Source organism: Coptis chinensis, chromosome 5 (genome assembly GCF_015680905.1).
Source record: "Coptis chinensis isolate HL-2020 chromosome 5, ASM1568090v1, whole genome shotgun sequence".
Classification (NCBI taxonomy): Eukaryota; Viridiplantae; Streptophyta; class Magnoliopsida; order Ranunculales; family Ranunculaceae; genus Coptis; species Coptis chinensis.
Window position 1 is genome coordinate 78,018,254 of NC_141460.1, and position 20,774 is coordinate 78,039,027.

Genomic DNA, 20,774 nt, shown 5'->3' on the forward strand with positions numbered 1-20,774 from the left:
GAACTAGAGATAGTGTTCTTGGGAGCCTGAACTGTATGCTAGTTCCTTGGTGTTCCCATAACATCACTAATAGGGTTGTTAGGAAGATTTGGGTTGGATCCAAATCCTAGCACGCGATCACTAGCCTGGAGTTATATTGGCATGATTGGTCACCAGCTTGTTCAGAACCTATGGGAGGGTCTGGAACTAGCAATGGTGCAGTAACTTCCTCAGAAAACTTACCCGAACTTGGAACATTCACAGGAGCCTTGAAAGATGTTTCTTCATCCACAGATAAAGGACAAAATTTGGTTCTCTTACTTGAGGATGCAGCACCAGGAGCAAGAGCAGAATTAGTTCTCTTTGAATTTGAACGGTCGAACGCACGTACTTCCCTCTTAAAATTGCTAGCAGCCAGAAGTTCATGCGACAGTTCGGGGCCCCTCCCACCAGTGATTACACAATCATCGATGACATCAAGCTCCTAAATTGTACCCGATGTGGCAGCATCACTAGAAATCACGATAGAACTCTTCTCTTTATGATTTTCTTTTCTTCTAGTATTAAGAGAAGATTTGTCCTGACCTGGAGGAGGAAGAAGTCCAACATCTTGATCTACAAGAGGACGGAGTACTGTGCGCCCAGAGTTCACAGTGTTAATCCCAAACAAAGAAAAGCCGGGGGCAAGTGCCAGTAGTTCTTTGGTAGACATGTTGAAATACTCAAAGAGGCGGGTGGGATCAGGAACTACCACCCAGGGCATCCTCTGGTCTTTGGAGATCTTGTTGATGAAATCCACAGTAGCAGCATCAGTTGCGGTAAGTTGGTTCCATGGGGAAGAGTCATCTAAGGGATAATAACAAGAGAAATCAGTTGAAAGCACTTATGGAGGATTTGCCAATTCATGAGAAAGTATACTTACTAGTCAATGCATGAGTATGTTTTCTGGGAATAGGAATCCCCACTAGTTCGCCATCAGCATCTTGAGGACGAAGGTCTCACTCATCACCCAGCACCTGAATGTGGTGATCAGCCCAACCATCATCACTGTGTTTCCCCTCGAAGAAGATGATCAGAGCATTCTTGTCCTTAGTCATGGGGTAGTAGTAAGACTGGTCCCGGATTTGACGGACCTCATAAAAATAACCAAACACCCATCGGTTCAAGACGTATCCATGCCTCTTTGCCAGTATGGCAGAGTACATGACAGTTCTGTAGAACATGGGCGCCACTTGACCAAGGGCAATATTGAAGTGGATCAGACACTCCCTCAGTAATGGGTGGAGAGGAAAAGTGAGACCGGCCCTAAGTTGGCCAATTGTGAAGAGCACAACCTCCTTGTAGGCCAACTCGTTAGATAATCTCCCTCACTCAAGCCTAATATTAGCAAGGATGTGAAATCTCTCTCTAATCAGCTCTAGGGAAGAGAGACCCCCGAAGTTGATAAGTGACCAATTTGGGTTCGTCATAGTCAGAAAGGGTAGAAAGTTTGAATTTATAGTTAAACCCTAGTGGGGGAGCAAACAGTTCATATACAGGGAAAGCTAGCATAAGGGATAAGGAATACTCTCTCACCAAGCCCCGTATATACAGATGGGATGGACGGTTACGATTAACCTAAGTGTTATGCCTTTTCAAGATGGAACTGCCATTATTACCTTTTTCAAGAAACGGCGTGTCTGCTTAACCCGTCTTTTCAGAGCCTTAATTAGGTGAGTCCATAAGCAGTTCCAACAACTATTTTTGAAAAAGATTCTCGCGCCAAAAGCAATGTCGCTTCAAGCGCCCACGTGCTAGATGGCACGAGGGGGGCATCTGTAAGGAGGATTTCCCATCATTGACTAGATGACATGTGGGCGGGAAATGACCTAGGGACTATGGATACCCAGAATAAGACGAGAACCTTCGGATTAGTTCTGGGAATAAGTTATCTTCTGTTTATCACAATTGTGTCGTAAGCATATGCTAGTCACGTGACGAGGTTCCTTTTAATATACCAGTTCTCCATGTCGTTAGGAATTGATGAAGACAGTTCCTGAACAGAAAGAAACCTCTGAAGAGAGCAATCTTTGATGATAAAGAAGGAATCAGAATGACATATCTTTAAGAGTTACCTTTTAGATCTAATCTTCCCATATGTGATGGGTTATTATGACCAACAAGGAAACCTACCTCTAATAAGATATGGTCCAGATTTAGACTTCCATAAGGAGAGGATTCCTAATAGGAAGGTAGAGTCCAAAGATGGAAGGAAACTCACAAGCAGTGAGGTTAACCATAATCCTAGGACTCTCAAGGCTCTTCCTATATAAGCAACAGGAATTCACTCTTAGGAACTACGTAAAATAGGGTTTGATTCTTCTAAATAAACAAGGAGATATGTAGGCAGCCGCAAGACGATTCAACCCTGAACACTAAATCATCTCATCCCTTCTCCATCGAGAAAAAGTTCTGAATCATAAGGCATAGAGGAGGAGCAGGAGATACTTTTAAAATCCTCTACATTAAGCATGCTCGAACACACAGAGTATCCTCTTACTTGGGCTTCGAGGAGGTTTAGAATTTACCTCTCAAGCCATGCTTACACGCTACTTGAGGAGAAGGCGACGTCGGTTGGCCCGTGATCTGAGAATCAGGCCCAACGTTTCGAGCTTTACCCTGTTTTAAGTTACAATAAAGGTCTACTTAAAAAGCCCACAAGTTGGATTTTTGATAATTAAACAATTTTGCCTTCAAGGGCCCAAAACATAAAAGTAAACTATTACTAAACTAATATAATATCTTAACTAGTTAAGATTGATTATCTAGATTAACTAGAGTTAATTAGACTTAGAGTGTTGATTCAAAGTGCGTGAGCTATGATTCACAACTTGCTCATACACTTGAACTTCCCAAGGCAATGAAAACTCTAATCCCTTGGTAAGTATACAACTTCAACCAAGTTCAACTCATGTTCATCCACAAAAATCAATCAAAACCTATTTTTCCTAATTTTTTTTGTTTTTCTTTTTATCTCTAACTATTACAAACAAGTTCCACTGGTTTATCCTACTTTATTACAAAATCCATGCTCGGAGTTCAAATCAACATCGAAAAACATTTGGAACTGGAAAAAACTGGATGGCAGTGTGCTGACGTGTATGCGTAGACGCATATAATAGTAGGTGGACGCGTGCGCGGTCGCCCACTGGCTCTGACCAAGTTATGTCGTCTTCCATTGACAAGTTCAACTCCTCTCCATCTTTTGATTTCTGAACTTGGTATTTGCAAAAAGTAAGTCAGTAGAGAAAAATAACGCAATAAAACAACGAAAATAAAAAACAAGAAATGAAAAGGATGCTTCCCTTCTTAGATGCTCAACCAAGCATTCTTGCTCCTTCAATCCATGATGGCGGCGCCATTTGAAGCTGGTGTAGAGTGATAAGACTTCAAAAGTTTGTAAGAAGTGAGGTTCATCCTAGATTATTTGGGTTTGAATGATGGGAGTTTGAAGAAAGGAAGGTAGAGTTCTTATTTTAGGACTTGTGTTTTTATCTAAGTTGTGAAGAACATTGAAAGCAAAGTTTAAGTTGTTGAATGATTGAAATAAAACATAACTTGGAAACAAGGAAAGGAGATTGATTGCTTGAACAATAACAACAATAAAAGAAGATAGATTGATTGAAATAAAGCAAAATAACAAGATTGAAATGAAAGAAATGAAGAACAATAAAGTAAATGACTTGAATTGAAAAACAAGAAAAATAAATCCTAATGACACTAGATTAAGTCTAGGTGCATTCTCTCTCCCTAACTTTTAGATTATATATCCCTACTTTTGCCTTTTACTGATTTGCCCTCCTCCATTACTTTTAAGACACCTAACACTTCATTTTTGCTTTTGCTTTTTCTTTTGCTTTATGCTTTCTTCTTGACCAAGGTAGGTTTTGGAGAATGCCATATTTTGAGATAAGGGCATCCATATTTGGTCTTCTGAGTTGAGGGCTTTGACCTTTGACTTTGATCGTTGACTTGGAATTTTTCAGCACTTTTTCATAGCAGCTTCTGGTCTTCATAATAAGCGTGATTAAGGCTCCTTTTGGTGCTAAAACGCAGCTTTTATAATAAGTTGTCTGAAATTCTCTGTAACCTGAAAAAGACAATAAAAGCTATGAGTTGTCTTTTCATTAAGCGTAAGAAGGGTTATAATGTAGTAATATAAGGGTAATAAAATGCACATTTGGGAGCTAATTAGCACACAACACTTCCCCCTCAGCAACAACGGTCTTTGCTCCCAAAACTCGTTACTCACTCTATCCAAAATAGACGACTTATTAGTCATGGTTTGCAGACTAAAGTTGTTCAACCTATATCGCTTCACAATGAAGTGTTCTAACACATTATTCAACCTAATATCGTATTCCCCCAACTCATTTAACATATCAAAAACCCTAAAAAGTCTCCAACTGTTCCCAATGAACTGACATGGAGCCTTCCTGATAGATGCACTTTTGCACGTGTAAAAAAAACTTGTTCTCATACACACTCGAGTACACTCATTCAAATACCTCGCTTACGCGCACGTTGCAATATAATTGGAGTGAGGGTTTCATTCCATACCAAAAGATCATAACGCTTATTACAACTAACTGGAAATAACTCTTTGAGGAAATTATATGAGTAGGATTTTACAAATATTATTTAAACCCTTTCCTAGATGACTTAATATATAAGTTACTAAAATTGTTTCTTAATCAAGAAATCTAATGGTTGTTAAATGAAGTAGTAAAAAGACATAGACTTTAATTTAGATATAAAGATTTTATTGGAATCCTTAAAAAGACATAGAAAAGATTACAAGACTACTTATATATAAAATATATTACAACTTAACTTAACAAAACCAAAAACTACAAAACATGGAAACTTTCTACTCCGGACTAAAACTAGCTAATGGAGCAAAAGTTATTTCTTGCTCATGAAGCCTTCCTTTTATAGAAAATGAGAGTGCTCATTTTCTTTACATCCATGTGAATTCTAACATCCAACTGCATCCATAAATGAGAAATCTTGATTTTTTCTAATCAAGACATTAAGCCACCTAATTATGCCACCAATCAGGACTTTTGTACCAAAATCAAATAAATTTGTTTGCCACCTAATCATGCCACCAATTAGGACTTTTGTGCCAAAGTTATGCACAAAAGTCTTTCATGGTTTTATTTGTGTAGAAGCTTTACATGTAAGCTTGATTGCTATACTCTGTGGGTCTGCACAATGGGTCCCTTCATGCCTCGACCAGTGGCGGGTCCAAAAATTGACTTTTTACAAAGTTCTGCCTATGGGTAGAGCTCGTCACACTGATCGTTCTAATGGTTCATTTTCCGCCATTAGAATCCAAGTTTAGAAGATATGGGCTTCTGGAGTTTGATACTTTTCGACGTGTTCATCCTGTTCTGACTTGAATTTGTCCTCTTTGCTTCCCTGGGCTTTAGTTGGGCTTCACGTGGGCTAAATTGAATACTAGCTTTTATCCTCATTTTCACGTTGATTGCTCAAAACTGCAAAAGTACGAAAATACGATTATTTCATGATTATTAAACACATAATTAACCAAAATTATATATGTCTCTACAGGATTTTATATTACAGTTTTGGGTGTTTATCACTTCCCACAAAAGTTTAAGACATCACAACTAAACTTTGAGAATGGCAAGTGCATTCCCGCTCTCAGTTGCCCTACACAAACAACAACCCGACTATTTATAGGAACAAAGCTACTACTAAACACATTATCTACACTCCCTGGATCGTGTATTTCCAATTCGAGTATGTTTATGTTAAACCTCTCCCTAAAATCTCCAAAACTTCTTAATGCACTCCTATTTACAGACCTACATGGCAAGCTACTAGAGGAAGAACCGTCTTCCACATCATCACTACTTGAGATAGCAACAACAGACCCAGACACCTCTGCCGCTTCAAACCCTAGCGACCTCTCTAGATCATCAGAGCGAGTATCCTCAGAATCATACATCCTTTCTAAAGCACAAACTTTACAAGACCAACAATGACCTATCTACCAAACATATACTATCTAACAACGATAGAGGAAGAAAATGGCGGAGAACTAACCTATTACTCTCTAAACCGTGCTAAAGAGAAATGGTGTGAATGGTATGGAAATATGATCAAGGTGAACCCTTCAATTCTCCAAAACGTATTCAATACGACACCCTTTCGATTCCCAATACAAGTAATCATGACACCAAACCCTATAACGACACGTCTTCTGCTAAGCAGTTTTTGGTAATCCTGGGTTATTTGCACCTACCCAGGGAACTTAAGTGGTTACTATTCCTTTTTTAAAATATCCTTCCACATGTGCTCCTCACGTGCTACCTTAAAACTCTCACCAGATCGCTCTAAACGCCCAACAATGATATGCTGAGCGGGGGCTGTGTGAGGGACTAATACCCACATCCTATGGATATTATACACGTGTCCAGCACAAGCGAAACTACCAACCGATCTGCACTAAGTACTCCTTCAGGTCGCTTCATTACAATACGTACAATCCAGATCGCCTCTCAGCATCTTGAACCAAGCGGACGATCTTTTTAGAGAGATCGCCCAACCAGTTCAACCATTATAGCGACCTCCAGAAGGTCCATACTTGTTCACACAATAACAGCTAGTAACGGATGCCACAGCTGTCACCATCAAGACCGGAGCTCCAGATACGCACTCCATTACTCCACAACGACTCGCCATGATGGCTCATTAAATGACCTCAAGTCCTGAACTTGACCTGATGCGGGAGAAGAGGAAGTGTGGGCATCTTGCCTATATAAAGAGAAGAGGAACTACGTCTGACCTGATTCAAGTCCCCCCCCCCAAAGAGCGAGAACTTGATACGTAGGCAATTCACACACTTGAACTCGGTCAAATCCAATCCATATAACATTTCTCTCCAAATCAGCCCACATTTGTTGGGGTTATACCAAACACAACCTTTACAACCATTTTGCTATCTTATGAGCTTCATTATTACAAGCTCTAGCTACCCAAAAGAATTTAACAACAAAAGAAGAATTGGCTTAGTGATATTCCTCCATTGTTGATTGAATCCTGTCGTCGTTGTCTTCAGAGCTCCATATTAAGCTTATAAGCTATTATCTCTTGCTGCAAGAGCTTTCATGAGTCTTTGGTTGTATCCTAATACCACCGTATTTGTAGTCTGATTTTGGTCTAGGAGAAAATAAATATAAGAAAACAAAAGGAAAGAAAATGACAACTCGTACATCCAAATCCTTGGTGGTTGCATTTTGGTTGGTGCAGCATGTTCTTATTTTCTTATGTTTCCGTATGTATTGTTTGATGGCTGCTAGACTAGTATAATAGTATGTGAACATGTATGTGAGAAGAGGAAATTGAGTTTGTCACTACAATAATGAAATGTTAGTTTTGGACATTGGTAAGAAACATGAAGTGGATGCGTTTGCCCAGTTGTTCAACTGGGCTCAAAAAGACTCGGGAACATTTTTCATATTGTTTGATTAAGAAATATATGTTGTGGATAGGACAATGCGGAAACAACGTTACCCACAACAAATAGATCAATCCGACACAAGGATCAATCCTTCTTACTAGACAAGACTTCAACACCCTCCAAAGTAATCCCAACACTTCTCAATATCAAATAAACAAATATCTAAAGTAAAACAATTAATATAAAGGAAGAACAAACCACAAGACGAGATATGTCGTGGTTCGGCAATTTGCCTATGTCCACACTGTGAGTTCCAAGCTTTACTAGATGTCCAGAGTAACAAATTACAAATCTCTCAATTCACTCACAAAGAATGAACACTCAACTCATATAGAATTGCTCACTTATAATCTCTCTCTTTCTTGGTTTTGGTTAAGTTAGGTTTTCACAGAAAAAACCTATATTTATACTGTTTCAAAAAACTTCCGAAATAATGAATTTCGTGCTGAAAATGGCTAGGCAAAGTCGAGCGCGAGTCGCGCCTAAACTACTGGAGGTTGCCAAAGGCATGAGCGCGGGTCGTGCCTTGTCCAGGCATAAATAGAGCACAGGTCGCACCCTTCACACCAGAGAGAGAAAAATGTCTTTTTTCTCTACATTCTCCACCTCGGTGAGGTTTTAACACATAAAACCGAGCCAAACACATCCAACAAGAACACATCCAGTAGGAACACATCCAGCAAGGAAGACTCGCAGTCAACTGCACCGAAGGGCCATGCCTACAAAGGGCTCTTTCAAACATGTAGGATTTGGAGCAAGTCCAAACAGTGTTAGAACTTAACTCCGGTGACAACTTTCGTCAGCATATCAGCAGGATTGTCATGGGTGTCCACTTTCTCAAGTGCTACATCACCATCCTCAACGACATCCCGTATAAAGTGATAACGGACATCAATATGCTTGGTCCGAGCATGATGGACCTGGTTCTTCGCCAAATAAATAGCACTCTGACTATCACAATACAAAGCAACAATGTTCTGCTCAATACCCATATCATCTAGAAGACCTCAAAGCCATAGTTCCTCTTTCACTGGCTCTGTCACTACCATATACTCTGCCTCAGTAGTAGATAGAGCAACTGTAGCCTGTAGCATAAACCTCTAACTAACCGGTGCACCATGCATCATAAACACATAATCCAGTAGAGTAGGCGATCGTCGTCTATCAAGGGGTCGCATGCATAATCAGAATCCACAAACCCACTGACATAACAAGTGCCTCCACCGTAAGCTAATCCCACATCCAAGGTACCCTTCAAGTACCATAGTACCCATTTCACTACCTCCCAATGCTGCTTCCCCAGATTTCCCATACCACCGCTACAACACTAATCGCTGTGGAAATGTCTGGGCATGTGCACACCATAACATACATCAAACTGCCCACGACACTTGCATAAGGAACATTAGCCATATGCTTTTGTTCCTCCACCGAACTAGGAGAGAACTTACCTGCAAGCCTAAAATGCCCAGCCAAAGGAGTAGAAACTGACTTTGCATTCTCCATACCAAAACGAGAAATTACTTTCTGAAGGTATTTCTTCTAAGATACAACTATCCGTCGTTTCTTCCTATCTCTGTCAATCTCCATGCCCAATATCTTCTTGGCTCCACCTAAGTCTTTCATTTCAAACTCAGAGCTAAGTTGAGATTTCAACTTGTCTATCTCCACCATGCTTTTGGAAGCAATAAGCATGTCATCCACATAAAGCAGGATATAGATGAAGTCATTACCACGAAGTCTACGAAAGTAAACACAACAGTCATACTTACTTCGGGTGTACTCATGTTATATCATGAATGTGTCAAAGCACTTGTACCATTGCCTGGGCGATTGCTTTAGCCCATACAGTGACCGATTCAATTTACGTACATGATCTTCTTTCTCGACAACAACAAAACTTTTAGGTTGTCTCATATAGATCTCTTCCTCTAAGTCCCCATGTAAGAAAGCAGTTTTAACATCAAGTTGCTCTAACTCCAAGTCGAAATGAGCAACTAAACTCAATAACACATGAATGGAAGTATGTTTGACCACCGGGAAAAATACCTCATTGTAGTCGACTCCTTCCTATGAAAACCTTTTGCTACTACTCTTGCCTTGTACCTAGTACTGTCAGACTCAAGAAGTACCTCTTTCTTTCTGAACACCCATTTACTGCTGATAGTCTTTTTGCTCTTTGGCAATAAAACTAGGTCCCATGTGTGGTTTTTATTAAGAGACTCCATCTCTTCTTGCATAGCAACCAACCAATCTCTGTAATAAGCATCTCTAATAGCTTCCTTGAAACTATCTGGCTCATCATCTTTGATATTTAGTGCATATGCTACAAAATCCACCTGACCATAATGTTTCACCGGCTTCTCGTGCCCATACTTGTGCATTTCTTTAACTTGTCTATTTGGCCTAAGTTCAGCCACTACAAGTTGCGGATGTTCATGCTCTTCTTTCTATTGTTGTGCGGTTCCATGATTTGGTATCTCATCATGAACCAACCAAATATCTCACAGACGTCGACAACTCAAGCTTAGTGGCTTGAACTTCTATAAACTCACCATTCTGCCCAACTCCTTCCAGCTTACTAAAAGATAACACAGAAGTCTCATCAAAGGTAACATCTCTGCTGACCAGGAACTTGTAGTCTTCTAGACACCACAATTTGTATCCCTTTACCCCATTTGCGAAGCCTAAGAATATGGCTTTCTTAGCTATAGGATCTAGCTTGCTTTCCCTCACATGGTAGTAAGCAATCAATCTAAACACTCGCAAAATACTATAATCAGCTGGGTTACCTGACCACACCTCATAAGGTGTCTTGTAATCTATAGCTGGAACTGGTGACCTATTATACAGGTAACACGCCATGGACACCGTGATTCCGCCAATACTCTTTGCCTAGACGGCATTAGACAACAAACATCTCGCTTCTTTCAAGCAAGGTTCTATTCATCTTCTCTGCCATTCCATTCTAATCGGTATGCGCCCTCGATCGGGTCGATTAATGCCGGCAATTCCTTGTTGGGCACAAAACTCTTGAAAAGGCCCATAGGTATACTCAGTATCATTGTCAGACCGTAGTGTCTTTACCTTCCTATCTGTGCGATTCTCAACCCTTGCCTTCCACTTCTTAAATATCTCAAACACTTCATCTTTCATTTTCATCATATACACCCACACATAGCGGGTATGATCATTAATGAATGAGACATAATAGTAGTTACCTCCTTTTGAAGCCACTCTGGATGCTCCCCAAACATCTGTATGCACATAGTCAAGGATGCCTGTTGTCGTGTGCTTGCTTGACTTGAACTTGACTATGCACTGCTTCCCATAAACGCAATGCTCATAGAAACCCATACTTGGCTTCTTCAAGTCCTTCAAGAACCCTCGCTTGCACAACTCAGACAAACCCTTTTCACTAATATGCCCTAGTCTCATATGCCACATCTTAGTGCATTCATAATCATCACTACATGCAACCACTGCTACATCGCCTATCACTGTACTACCCATCAAAGTATACAAGGTTCCATGTCATTGACCCTTCATAATAGTTAAAGAGACACTGACAATCTTTAGGAGTCCACCTTCTCCCACAAACTTGTGGCCTTTAGAATCCAAGGTACCAAGAGAAATAAGGTTTTTCTTTAACTCAGAAACATGCCTCACATCAGTTAAAGTCCTCAATGTACCATCATGCATCTTGACCCGTATAGTTCTAATTCCTACCATCTTACAAGCAACATCATTACCCACCAAAACGAAACCACCATCAATGCTCTTATAAGAAGTAAACCACTTTCTATTTGGGCACATATGGTAGGAACATCCGGAATCAAGAATCCACCTTTCGGCCATATAGTCTTGTGTGGACACACAAAGACTCAACTCGTCCCCTTCAGAGCCTGAAGCATAACTTGCCTCAATTTTTGCCTTACCTTTCTTCTTACCATCTCTCTTGTTCTCTTTCTTCAGGTGAGGATAATTACTTGCATAATGTCCATTTTCATCGCAATCGTAGCACTTCACATGTGTCAAAGGCTTCTTTGACTTAGACCTAGACTTCTCATTACTTGTAGAAGCCTTTTCATGCGACCTTCCTCTTGCCACTAGCCCCTGACCTGCATCAATGATATTCTCAACTCTTGTCTTTTTCATTAAGTCATAAGAAAGTAACACACTTTGAACTTCGTCAAGATCAATATCTTCTCTGTTCATAAATGTGGTCATTAGATGCTCATAGCTTTCAGGCAAAGAGAATATTAAACATGCCTCTTGATCTTCATCATCCATCTACATACCAACATTCAAATAATCCGCTAGGCGTCGACGGAACTCACTAACGTGCTCTTGCATCGTTGAACCATCCACCATCATGTACCAATAAAAACGCTTCTTAAGGTACATCTTGTTCGTTATGCTATTGGTCATATTCATAGATTCTAGCTTGAGCCAAATACCGGCAGCGGTATCTTCTCCTATCACACTATACATGACTTCATTAGTAAGACATAACCAGATTGATGAACAAGCCTGAAGATCGAACTCTTCCCAATCATCATTACTCATATTCACAGCCTTTGAGTTAACTCCTTTAAAGCCTTACGCAAACCTTGTTGGATGAGGATGTCCCTAACTTGGATCCTCCAAATCCCAAAATTATTCTTCCCATTAAACTTCTCTACTTCAAACTTAGCATTTGACATCTTGGGAGCCATCTTTCAAGTTACACACAATAACCCAAAAAACAATTTCACTTCGAATTTAATTGAACACCTTGTCTACACAAATTTCGAGCACTTTAGTTCTTTACCAAAACTCAAAATCCTAGGTCATAAACCTACGCTCTGATACCAATTGTTGTTAATAGGATAATGCAGAAACAACGTTACCCACAACAAATAGATCAATCCTACACAAGGATCAATCATTCTTACTAAACAAGACTTCAACACTCTCCAAAGTGATCCCAACACTTCTCAATATCAAATAAACAAGTATCTAAAGTAAAACAATTATTGTAAAGGAAGAACAAACCACAAGACGAGATATATCATGGTTCTAAGAATTTGCCTACGGCCCACACTCATGGCGAAGTTCCAAGCTTTACTAGATGTCCGGAGTAACAGATTACAAATCTCTCAATTCACTCACAAAAAATGAACACTCAACTCACACAGAATTTGTAACGCCCGTATTTAAAATACGTATTTATTTATTTATTTATTAATTAATTTAATTATTTATTTAATATTTGATTGGTTTGGATTTGGGATACGTGGGCCTGATTTTCTGGGCCCGAGTCTGTGTTGGGCTTGGGTTTCAAACCCAAGTATATAATCACATTGTTCTAGAGAATGGGGTTTTGGGAGAATAAAAAAATAATAAAAATGGAGGCAGAGATAGAAGCTGGATTTTCTAGAGCGTTGGAACGCGACAATTCGGACTAGGAGGATTTGTGGAGCTTGGGATTAAAGTGAGTAGTTATTTTTACTATTTCACTAAATCTCTACAAATCGTATCGGTGTATACGGACATTTTCTCTGTCCAAGGTTTATGTCTGTTATTACTACTAAATTTCCTATTTTTATTTGGCGTTTTGTGTATTTGGTAAATTCGGTTGGAGTGTTAAACTGTGGAATACTTAATAGAATTGTTGAAGCTTTGGAGTTTCATTAATGGCGGCGAAAACAAAACAACATCATACAGATAATGATTTGACCGCTTTGTATAATGATTGGAAACTGTTAGATATTAAATCTTGTTGGTTGATTAAGGGTTGGACGTCGGGATTGATATTTGGGTACTGTTGGAAGCTTGAAGCTTCGACGATTAAATAAATGGCATCAGCCCCATAGAAATCGTCCCTGTATACTAGAAATGAAGTTCCTTAGATACCACGAATACCATGATATTCGATGGCTCCCTCTTTCTCGAACCTTCCTATGTCACGACTCATTGACAGCAAGGAGAGGCTACTGATTCAGTAATTCCAGGAAAAAAACCTCACCCCGCGCTGTCTTGGTTTGTGCAGCCAAGAGCACCACCTAGAGCACCAAGCGGATATTATTGAACACATCAATGGGGGAGGAATATGGTTTGGATGTCGGATCGTATTCACTGTTGGAACTTTTAATTACTTTTATTATGTTGTTTTGTTTTGGTGGGTTGTGTTGTTGGTTGTTGATGTATGATTGAAGTAGCTAGTGTACATATTATGTGTGGGGCTGTCGAATGGGGGATGACAAAGCTCAGAGAGGTTGTTAATGGCGGTCGAGATCTTGATTGGGGATAGATCTCGACAGTCGTTGAAAGGGGGTGGTGGATTAGTTAATGTTGTTTGGTTTGTGATGAGGAGGGAAACCGCTGGGTTGAAATACACGGAGGAGTGGAGATTGTGGTGGCCGATTTTGGCAGCTGATGGTGGCTGTGAAGGAGATGACAGAGGGAGAGATCCAGTGATCCCCATCTCATTAGTGCAAGTCTATTTCGGTTTGGCTTAGGCCTAATCGGTTGGGCCAAAAACCTTATTTTGTTTGGGCCTTTTCTAATTGATTTTCTTTGGGCCGACCCAAGTTAAGTTTTGGGCCAGTTCTCTTTGTTTAGTTTTGGGTCGGTTTCTATATTAGTGGTTGGGCCAGATTCTATTAGTTGTGTTGGACCAGTTCATTTCTTTTTGGTTGGACCGGTCCATATGACTTAAAAATGGGTCCAATGGGTCTTTCAACATTTAGACTTTCGGGTTCTAAGGTTTGGGCTTGGCCAGTTGGGTCCGAACCATTACCTTGGTCATGAGCCCATGAGCCATGCACATTGCCCTTAGCCATGAACCATGGCTATGACCCTGAACCTGTCGAACATGGAAACGACAGTTTGACTTTGACAATGACAGTTTGACTTCGACCATGATGTGTTGACTTTGACCATGATGTGTTGACTTAGACCTTGATGTGTTGACTTTGACAATGATGTGTTGACTTTGACTTTGACTTTGACAGTTGACAGTGGAATGTTGACTTTTTCTAGTTTTTCATATATTTAAGAATATGGACAAATGTAGTAATAAAATATTGTCGAAAAGGGTATAATTTGGTTGTCAGTATCTAGGAAAAATTTGACGTTGATTTGTGTATATTTTGACACGTGATGAGATAGAAACTTTAGGAAATATAATTATTTCTAAAACGCTATAAAAATGTTATGCGGTATGTTTGGAGCTATTGTGACGTTATGGGGTATGTTGAAATTGTTGTTCTGTTAAAGGATATCTTATGATAAAATATCGATTAAATGCAATATCTTTGAGAACGTTATATAAACGCTCCATTATTATATATGTGAGATGCTACTATGAGGTAGTATAGTATTGGTGAATATTTTCCCACGAGATTATGTCTTAGTGCAATAATATATTGGCACGTGAAATAAGGAAAGTGGTTATGAGATATAATTGAGATATTTCTAAATATTTTGGCTTAGTGCAATAATGTATTTGACCTGCACGTGATATAGTGGAATGATTATGATTCATAAATGTATGACACCCTTCAATAAATTACATAACGAAAATCCTAGAACCTAGCTACCACAACTCATGGATTTGCCCCTGTGTGGGCGCAGTGCAATCGATTGGCCCTTTCGGTGTTTCAATGAATCTGAATGGCCCTTCCGGGCGTAAAGTAATGTGATTGGCCCTTCTAGCGTTTCAAGAAAGTTGAATGGCCCTTTCAGCGAGTCGAATAGTGGCTTGATTATTATTCCGCTCGCAAAAATAGAACGCAGACGCCGCAATATTTTATGCCGAATAGTGGCAGCGATTTACATAATGGCTTCGTGTGTGAGGGTTACCCGTGTCGCGCATCCCGCCAAGGTAGTTATGCACGGAGTGGTTCATTATATAAGGGGAGGCATGTGGATGTACATGTTCAGCGTTGGGAAACGATTGTGGTAGCCAGGAAAACTAGGTAAGACATAGATACGACGTGATTTTAGGGACACGCAAAGAAAGCCTTAAATAATATAATTGTGGTAATATATTGGTTAATTATATATCTGTAAATATATGATTGTATATGGCTTTGCTGAAGGGTGGATCAAACTAATTACTTAGGCAGAGACGACCCACTCTGTAATTGAGCATGAAATGAGGTAAGTATAGAATATGTTTGGTTGGTTATTTGTTTAGTTCGAACCTAAGGCGCCTCGATGGAGGAACTATATGCCTTATTTATTATGCGTATAGTTTGTTGTGTGGTTAGTGAGAATTTAAGGCGCCTCAGTGGAGAAACTACCTGCCTTACCTATTGTAGTTAAGAATATCGTATTAGTTGTTGGGAGTTAAAGGCTTCCGGTAGAGGAACTAACTGCCTTATAGATTGTGTATATATATATATATGTATAAGTATATGTTGTATTTTAGAGCTACTTACACCAACATTTTTATAATGTCAACCGATTTGCATGTTTGTTTATCGGTGTGTTCATTAAATGAACATAGTTGATAAGTCTTGACAGTTTAGTGTTGAAGAAGATTGGTTCTTTGCTTGTGGGTTGCGTTAAGCGTCACATTTCAAGATAGGCTTTGTTTTCCTTTGAGGTGATATAGATTTTCAGTTGAGATAAGGTTATTTTGCATTTTCATTTGTTAATTTTTGTAATGAAGAGGACTTTTGTTAATTTGAAATTTTTATTGGTTTTTAAATTATCCGCGATATTTAAACCGCTTTATGGGTTTTGGGAGTTGAGAGTCGCCACACCTCAAGATCGATCGAAGAGTCGGAATAAATATTGTTTTTTCAATTCAGCCGAAATTCGGGTGTAAATGTAATTGCTCACTTATAATCTCTCTCTTTCTTGGTTTTGGTTAAGTTAGGTTTTCACAGAAAAAACCTATATTTATACTGTTTCAAAAAACTTCCAAAACAGTGAATTTCGTGCTGAAAACGGTGGAGCGCGCCCTCGATCAGGCAAAGTCGAGCGCGGGTCACTCCTAAAGTATTGGAGGTTGCCAAAGGCATGAGCTCGGGTCGCACCTTATTCAGGCATAAATAGAGCGTGGGTCGCGCCCTTCACACCAGAAAAAAAAACGTCTTTTTTTTCTCTACAATATACATATTTCTCATAGGGGTTAATTTCGGTTTTCCTTTATTAATTCATTATTAATTTTATCGCAAATTCAAAAAACCTCCTCGAGTTAGGAATACATTAAAAAAACAGGGTTAACTAGTATTACCCTCCCCAAGCCAATTAGGTTTCCCTTTCACTAGATGGGAAAATTAGGGCCTCCCCGTTGATTTTTTTTTTTTTTATATATTTTGGGGAGGAGATAGAGGAGACCCTAATTTTCCCATTTAGCAGGGGAGAAATCCTAATTGGCTCATCTAAGGGGTGCCAAACGAATATGGTGGGAGCGTATTTAAAAGATAACAAACGATCCACCTTCTCAGTATAAGCCCAAAGTTTTATGCATTATTACTAGCTGCTGCTCTTTCTGAAAGATAACAAACGATTAATATGAAGAAGGATGTGAAGCGTTCGACACCAAAGTAAATACCAAATCAAACATGACGACTTGAGTGCTTATAATTTCATGGCTACTAGAAACCCTTTACTAGACAATGACTTTCTTCGCCAGGAAGGAAAAGTCTAAAGAAAAAGCACCATTGTCGAAGAACCTAAATGACCAAACCATGGTTGGATCCTATCAAATGAAACAAGGCCTACATTGAGGGCTTGAGGCCTATCTTAGAGTGACTAGTTTTAGAGCCAATTACAAGTTCTATAAAGTAGGACTACGGATTAAAGCATAAAGACCCGCCATGGACTATACAAGGATTCAGAAAAGAAAAGAGGAAAAAATAAGATGGGAAATGTTTTCTCGTCCATGGAAGAAAAACCACCATCAATTAATGTTACAAAAGAGATTAATGTGTTTCCTGGGAAAATAAATTCAGAAAATTAGTCTAGAGGAGTTAGTTATAAATATTTAGTAGTCCTAAGACTCCTCTTAAATTTGTTTAGAATTTAATACCCCAATTTGACCAGAATATGAAACTAACCACCTGTTATCCAACTTTACCAGGAATAGACGAAAATATCCTTATTTGGAAACAAACATAACCGACTATCTACCCAGTAATATAGTGAGATACAAAACAAAAAATTCACTTATAACTACCTGCCTTCACATTTAAAAATGCATATAATGAAAAGAGGACATCTAGGGTGCATCAGAGTGTATGAGTCTTGTGAGGAATGAGAGCCTTGACAAGACTTCTTTGTCAGCAATACACCAAGATCTTGTGCCTATATGAGTGGCCCAGATGTTATACGCTGAGTACACCCTACGCACACTAGCTTTTCGGTAATGAAAAAACTAAAAATATTATGCCTCCAATATTTTGTGGAGGCATTTGACACTAGTCGTTAAGTCTAAACTCCAAACCACTAGACACTAAACCCAAAATCATTATAAACTAGACCCTAAGCCTAAACCCTAAATCTTAAGACACTAAACCATAACCCCTATAAACTAGACCCTAAGCCTAAAGCCTAAACCTTAAGACACTAAACCCTAATCCCTATATCCTAAATTTATAAACATTAAACCCTAAACCAACCCGTTTCATTTAATAGTAGTTAATCAAACCCACAAAATAAATAATCAAATACATTTTGTATCTGCATTTTAAAATGCGTGGTGTGTATGCATTTTAAAATGTAAAAGTTTATAACGTGGTGCATCTACATTTTAAAATATATAAGTTTATAACATGGTGCATCTGCATTTTAAAATGTATAAGTTTATAACGTCCACATTCGGATGAAAACAGGTAGTGTCAAATTTAACTTTTGGAGCAATACACGGTACTTTTTGCTAAATTCTATTCAAACCCAAAATCTACTATTTTTGTTCTAGTAGTTATTTTATCTAAAAGTAGTTATCTTATCAACAAGTAGTTATCTTGGAAAGGTGAAAAAGAGAATAATTTATATTAAAAAATAACAGGTGGCACCTGGTCTCGAGTCAAAAGCTTAGATTCTAAAGATTTTCTATAAAAAAACACTTATGGCGGATAAAAACAATGTAGGGGTATTAAAACCCAAAAAAACTATGGAGAGGGCTTTTGAGTTGTTTTTTTTTTAAATGAGACTCTCTAACCCAATTTCTTGAAAATAAATTATTGTATTTTCGGAGCCCAAAACAAGTTATCCATGCGTCTGCCGGGAGTCGAACCCGGGTCTATTGCTTGGAAGGCAATTATCCTAACCGTTGGACTACAAACGCTGATATGACAACGAAAAACTAAGCTTTAAAACTAGTATTAACTAACGTTGCAATGCAAAATTTCTGAGAAACTATGGTACAAAGAGGACTGTATTGAACTAGTTTCAAATTCTCCATTCGGAGTAGCCAATGCATTCAGGTTTTAGGGTCATTTTACAGCAGAATATGAATCTTCAAGTCATGTGACACTTCATGTCCACGTCATTAACATGTAATTATTACACTGCAAATAATTAGGTTGTGCATACAAAAAATCTCGATCAACACAAAGGTGACTCAAAAGCCTAGCAAAATGCAAAAAATGATTGCACATTGAACTAATGCAGAATAGACGGTTTTTTTACTGCAAATTTCACTGTGAATTGTACTGTCGATCACTTTATAGAGCCGCCCAGAAAATGACTTGGGGAACAAGATTCTTCACCCATCTAGTCTAGCTAGTACTGTCTCAGACTCGCTCTCAGCAGCCCATGGACATCAATTAAATACACTGCATTCTGCCCATTGAATCAAGGAGAATAAACCATATGCCACAGTTGATTATGGTCTTATGTGATGTGGTTGATTTTGGCAACAAAAGTAAAGTGGAACTCCAAGAGCACTGGTCAGCCTATAACAGAGTAATGCAGTCAAAAGTTTTAGAATCTCCACTTTTGTGTTATTCTGATAGATGGAATCAAGAAAAGGGACACAGAAATGTCTGATTCACCCCAAAAAAGATCTTGAGTTTTCATAGATCTACAACCATGGATTGTCCTTGAACTAGGCATATGAGCAATCTAAAGGTCCAATATCTTGGCCTGGTCAAATATATACCAAGTATGTATGGTTTAGAATTTGAATTGTTTAATTAGCACCTTTCAGCTGGAAGCACCATTAGATTCCGTAACATGATTGACCCATAGAAAGGTAGGGAACATAATATACGCACACCACCGGCTGTGAACACTTGATTGCTGCACTTTCGTTTGATGCAATGTTTTATTCTTGGGACCAAGGGAGTGGTAAATTTTCCTTGTGTAAAAGAATGGTCAATAAAGAGTGTGCATGCAACTTGTTGGTTCCATGCATTTGGCAAGTTCAAGTTCTTTACAACTTGAACATCTTTCCAACAACACTTGCCATCGAAAGGTGGTTATGAAAGCTCAACCAATTCCCTATAAATTCAGTTCCCCATGTATTAGGAGTTCATCACATCATCAAATCAACTTCAATTTCAAGATTCTGATTGCTCTTCCATTTTTCTTTGTTTGTGGCAAAGAAAATGGATGCAGTGAGGAGATTGAGTTCAGGTAAGGGTGTGGTAATTTTCAGCAAGAGTACATGTTGCATGTGCTATACTGTCAAAGTTTTATTCAACGAACTCGGCGTGAACCCTATGGTTCATGAATTGGATCAAAGTCCAGAAGGAAAGGAGATCGAGAAAGCGCTTATCAGGCTAGGGTGCAGTACAGCAGTACCAGCGGTATTCATTGGTGGTACGTTGATAGGCTCCACCAACGAAGTCATGTCGCTCCACCTTGAGGGCTCTCTAGTTCCATTGCTCAAACCATATCAGACGACATTAATGTAAAATTAAGTCGCTTAGCTAGATACTATTGATCTGAGTTCTACAAATCAATAATATAATTAATAAGCTTCCCAAGGCGAGCTGCTTATATATGTAGATTCGATTGTGTGAAATATTCATGGATGTATCCAGCCTACTGTTCTTTTGTAATGAACTTGCTCGCTTCCTATTAGTATATCCTCCCTGTCAGTGATGTCTTAAATGAGGTTGCTTCCTATTAGTATGTACCGTACCCATGATTTTATTATCTGTCATGATGCTGAGCTTAAATACCTGCTGAGTAACTAACGCATTCCCTCACGTATATAGAATCTTGAGCCAAGCACATGAACTAGTTTTGTTTTGTTTGGTACGTGGAATGCGTGACCATGTACTGCAACCATTGGCTATGGTGGAGACGTCGGGTA

General features: G+C 39.0%; 1 protein-coding gene and 1 non-coding gene across 2 annotated transcripts; one reads left to right on the plus strand and one right to left on the minus strand.

Annotated features, from left to right (window-relative positions):
* Window positions 1-18,725: 18,725 nt before the first annotated feature.
* Window positions 18,726-18,797, minus strand: TRNAG-UCC (transfer RNA glycine (anticodon UCC)). Its single transcript has one exon. It is a non-coding gene; the product is annotated as a tRNA-Gly (tRNA).
* Window positions 18,798-19,976: 1,179 nt separating this feature from the next.
* On the plus strand, window positions 19,977-20,542 carry LOC147499056 (glutaredoxin-C13-like). The gene has a single exon (XM_086560866.1). It carries the CDS (start codon window positions 20,062-20,064, stop codon window positions 20,368-20,370), a length of 309 nt encoding a protein of 102 aa, XP_086416992.1. The 5' UTR covers window positions 19,977-20,061; the 3' UTR covers window positions 20,371-20,542.
* The last annotated feature ends 232 nt before the right edge of the window (window positions 20,543-20,774 follow it).

Excerpts from the sequence above, each read along its gene's own strand:
- LOC147499056 (XM_086560866.1), top strand. The coding sequence starts at position 20,062 with ATGGATGCAGTGAGGAGATTGAGTTCAGGTAAGGGTGTGGTAATTTTC.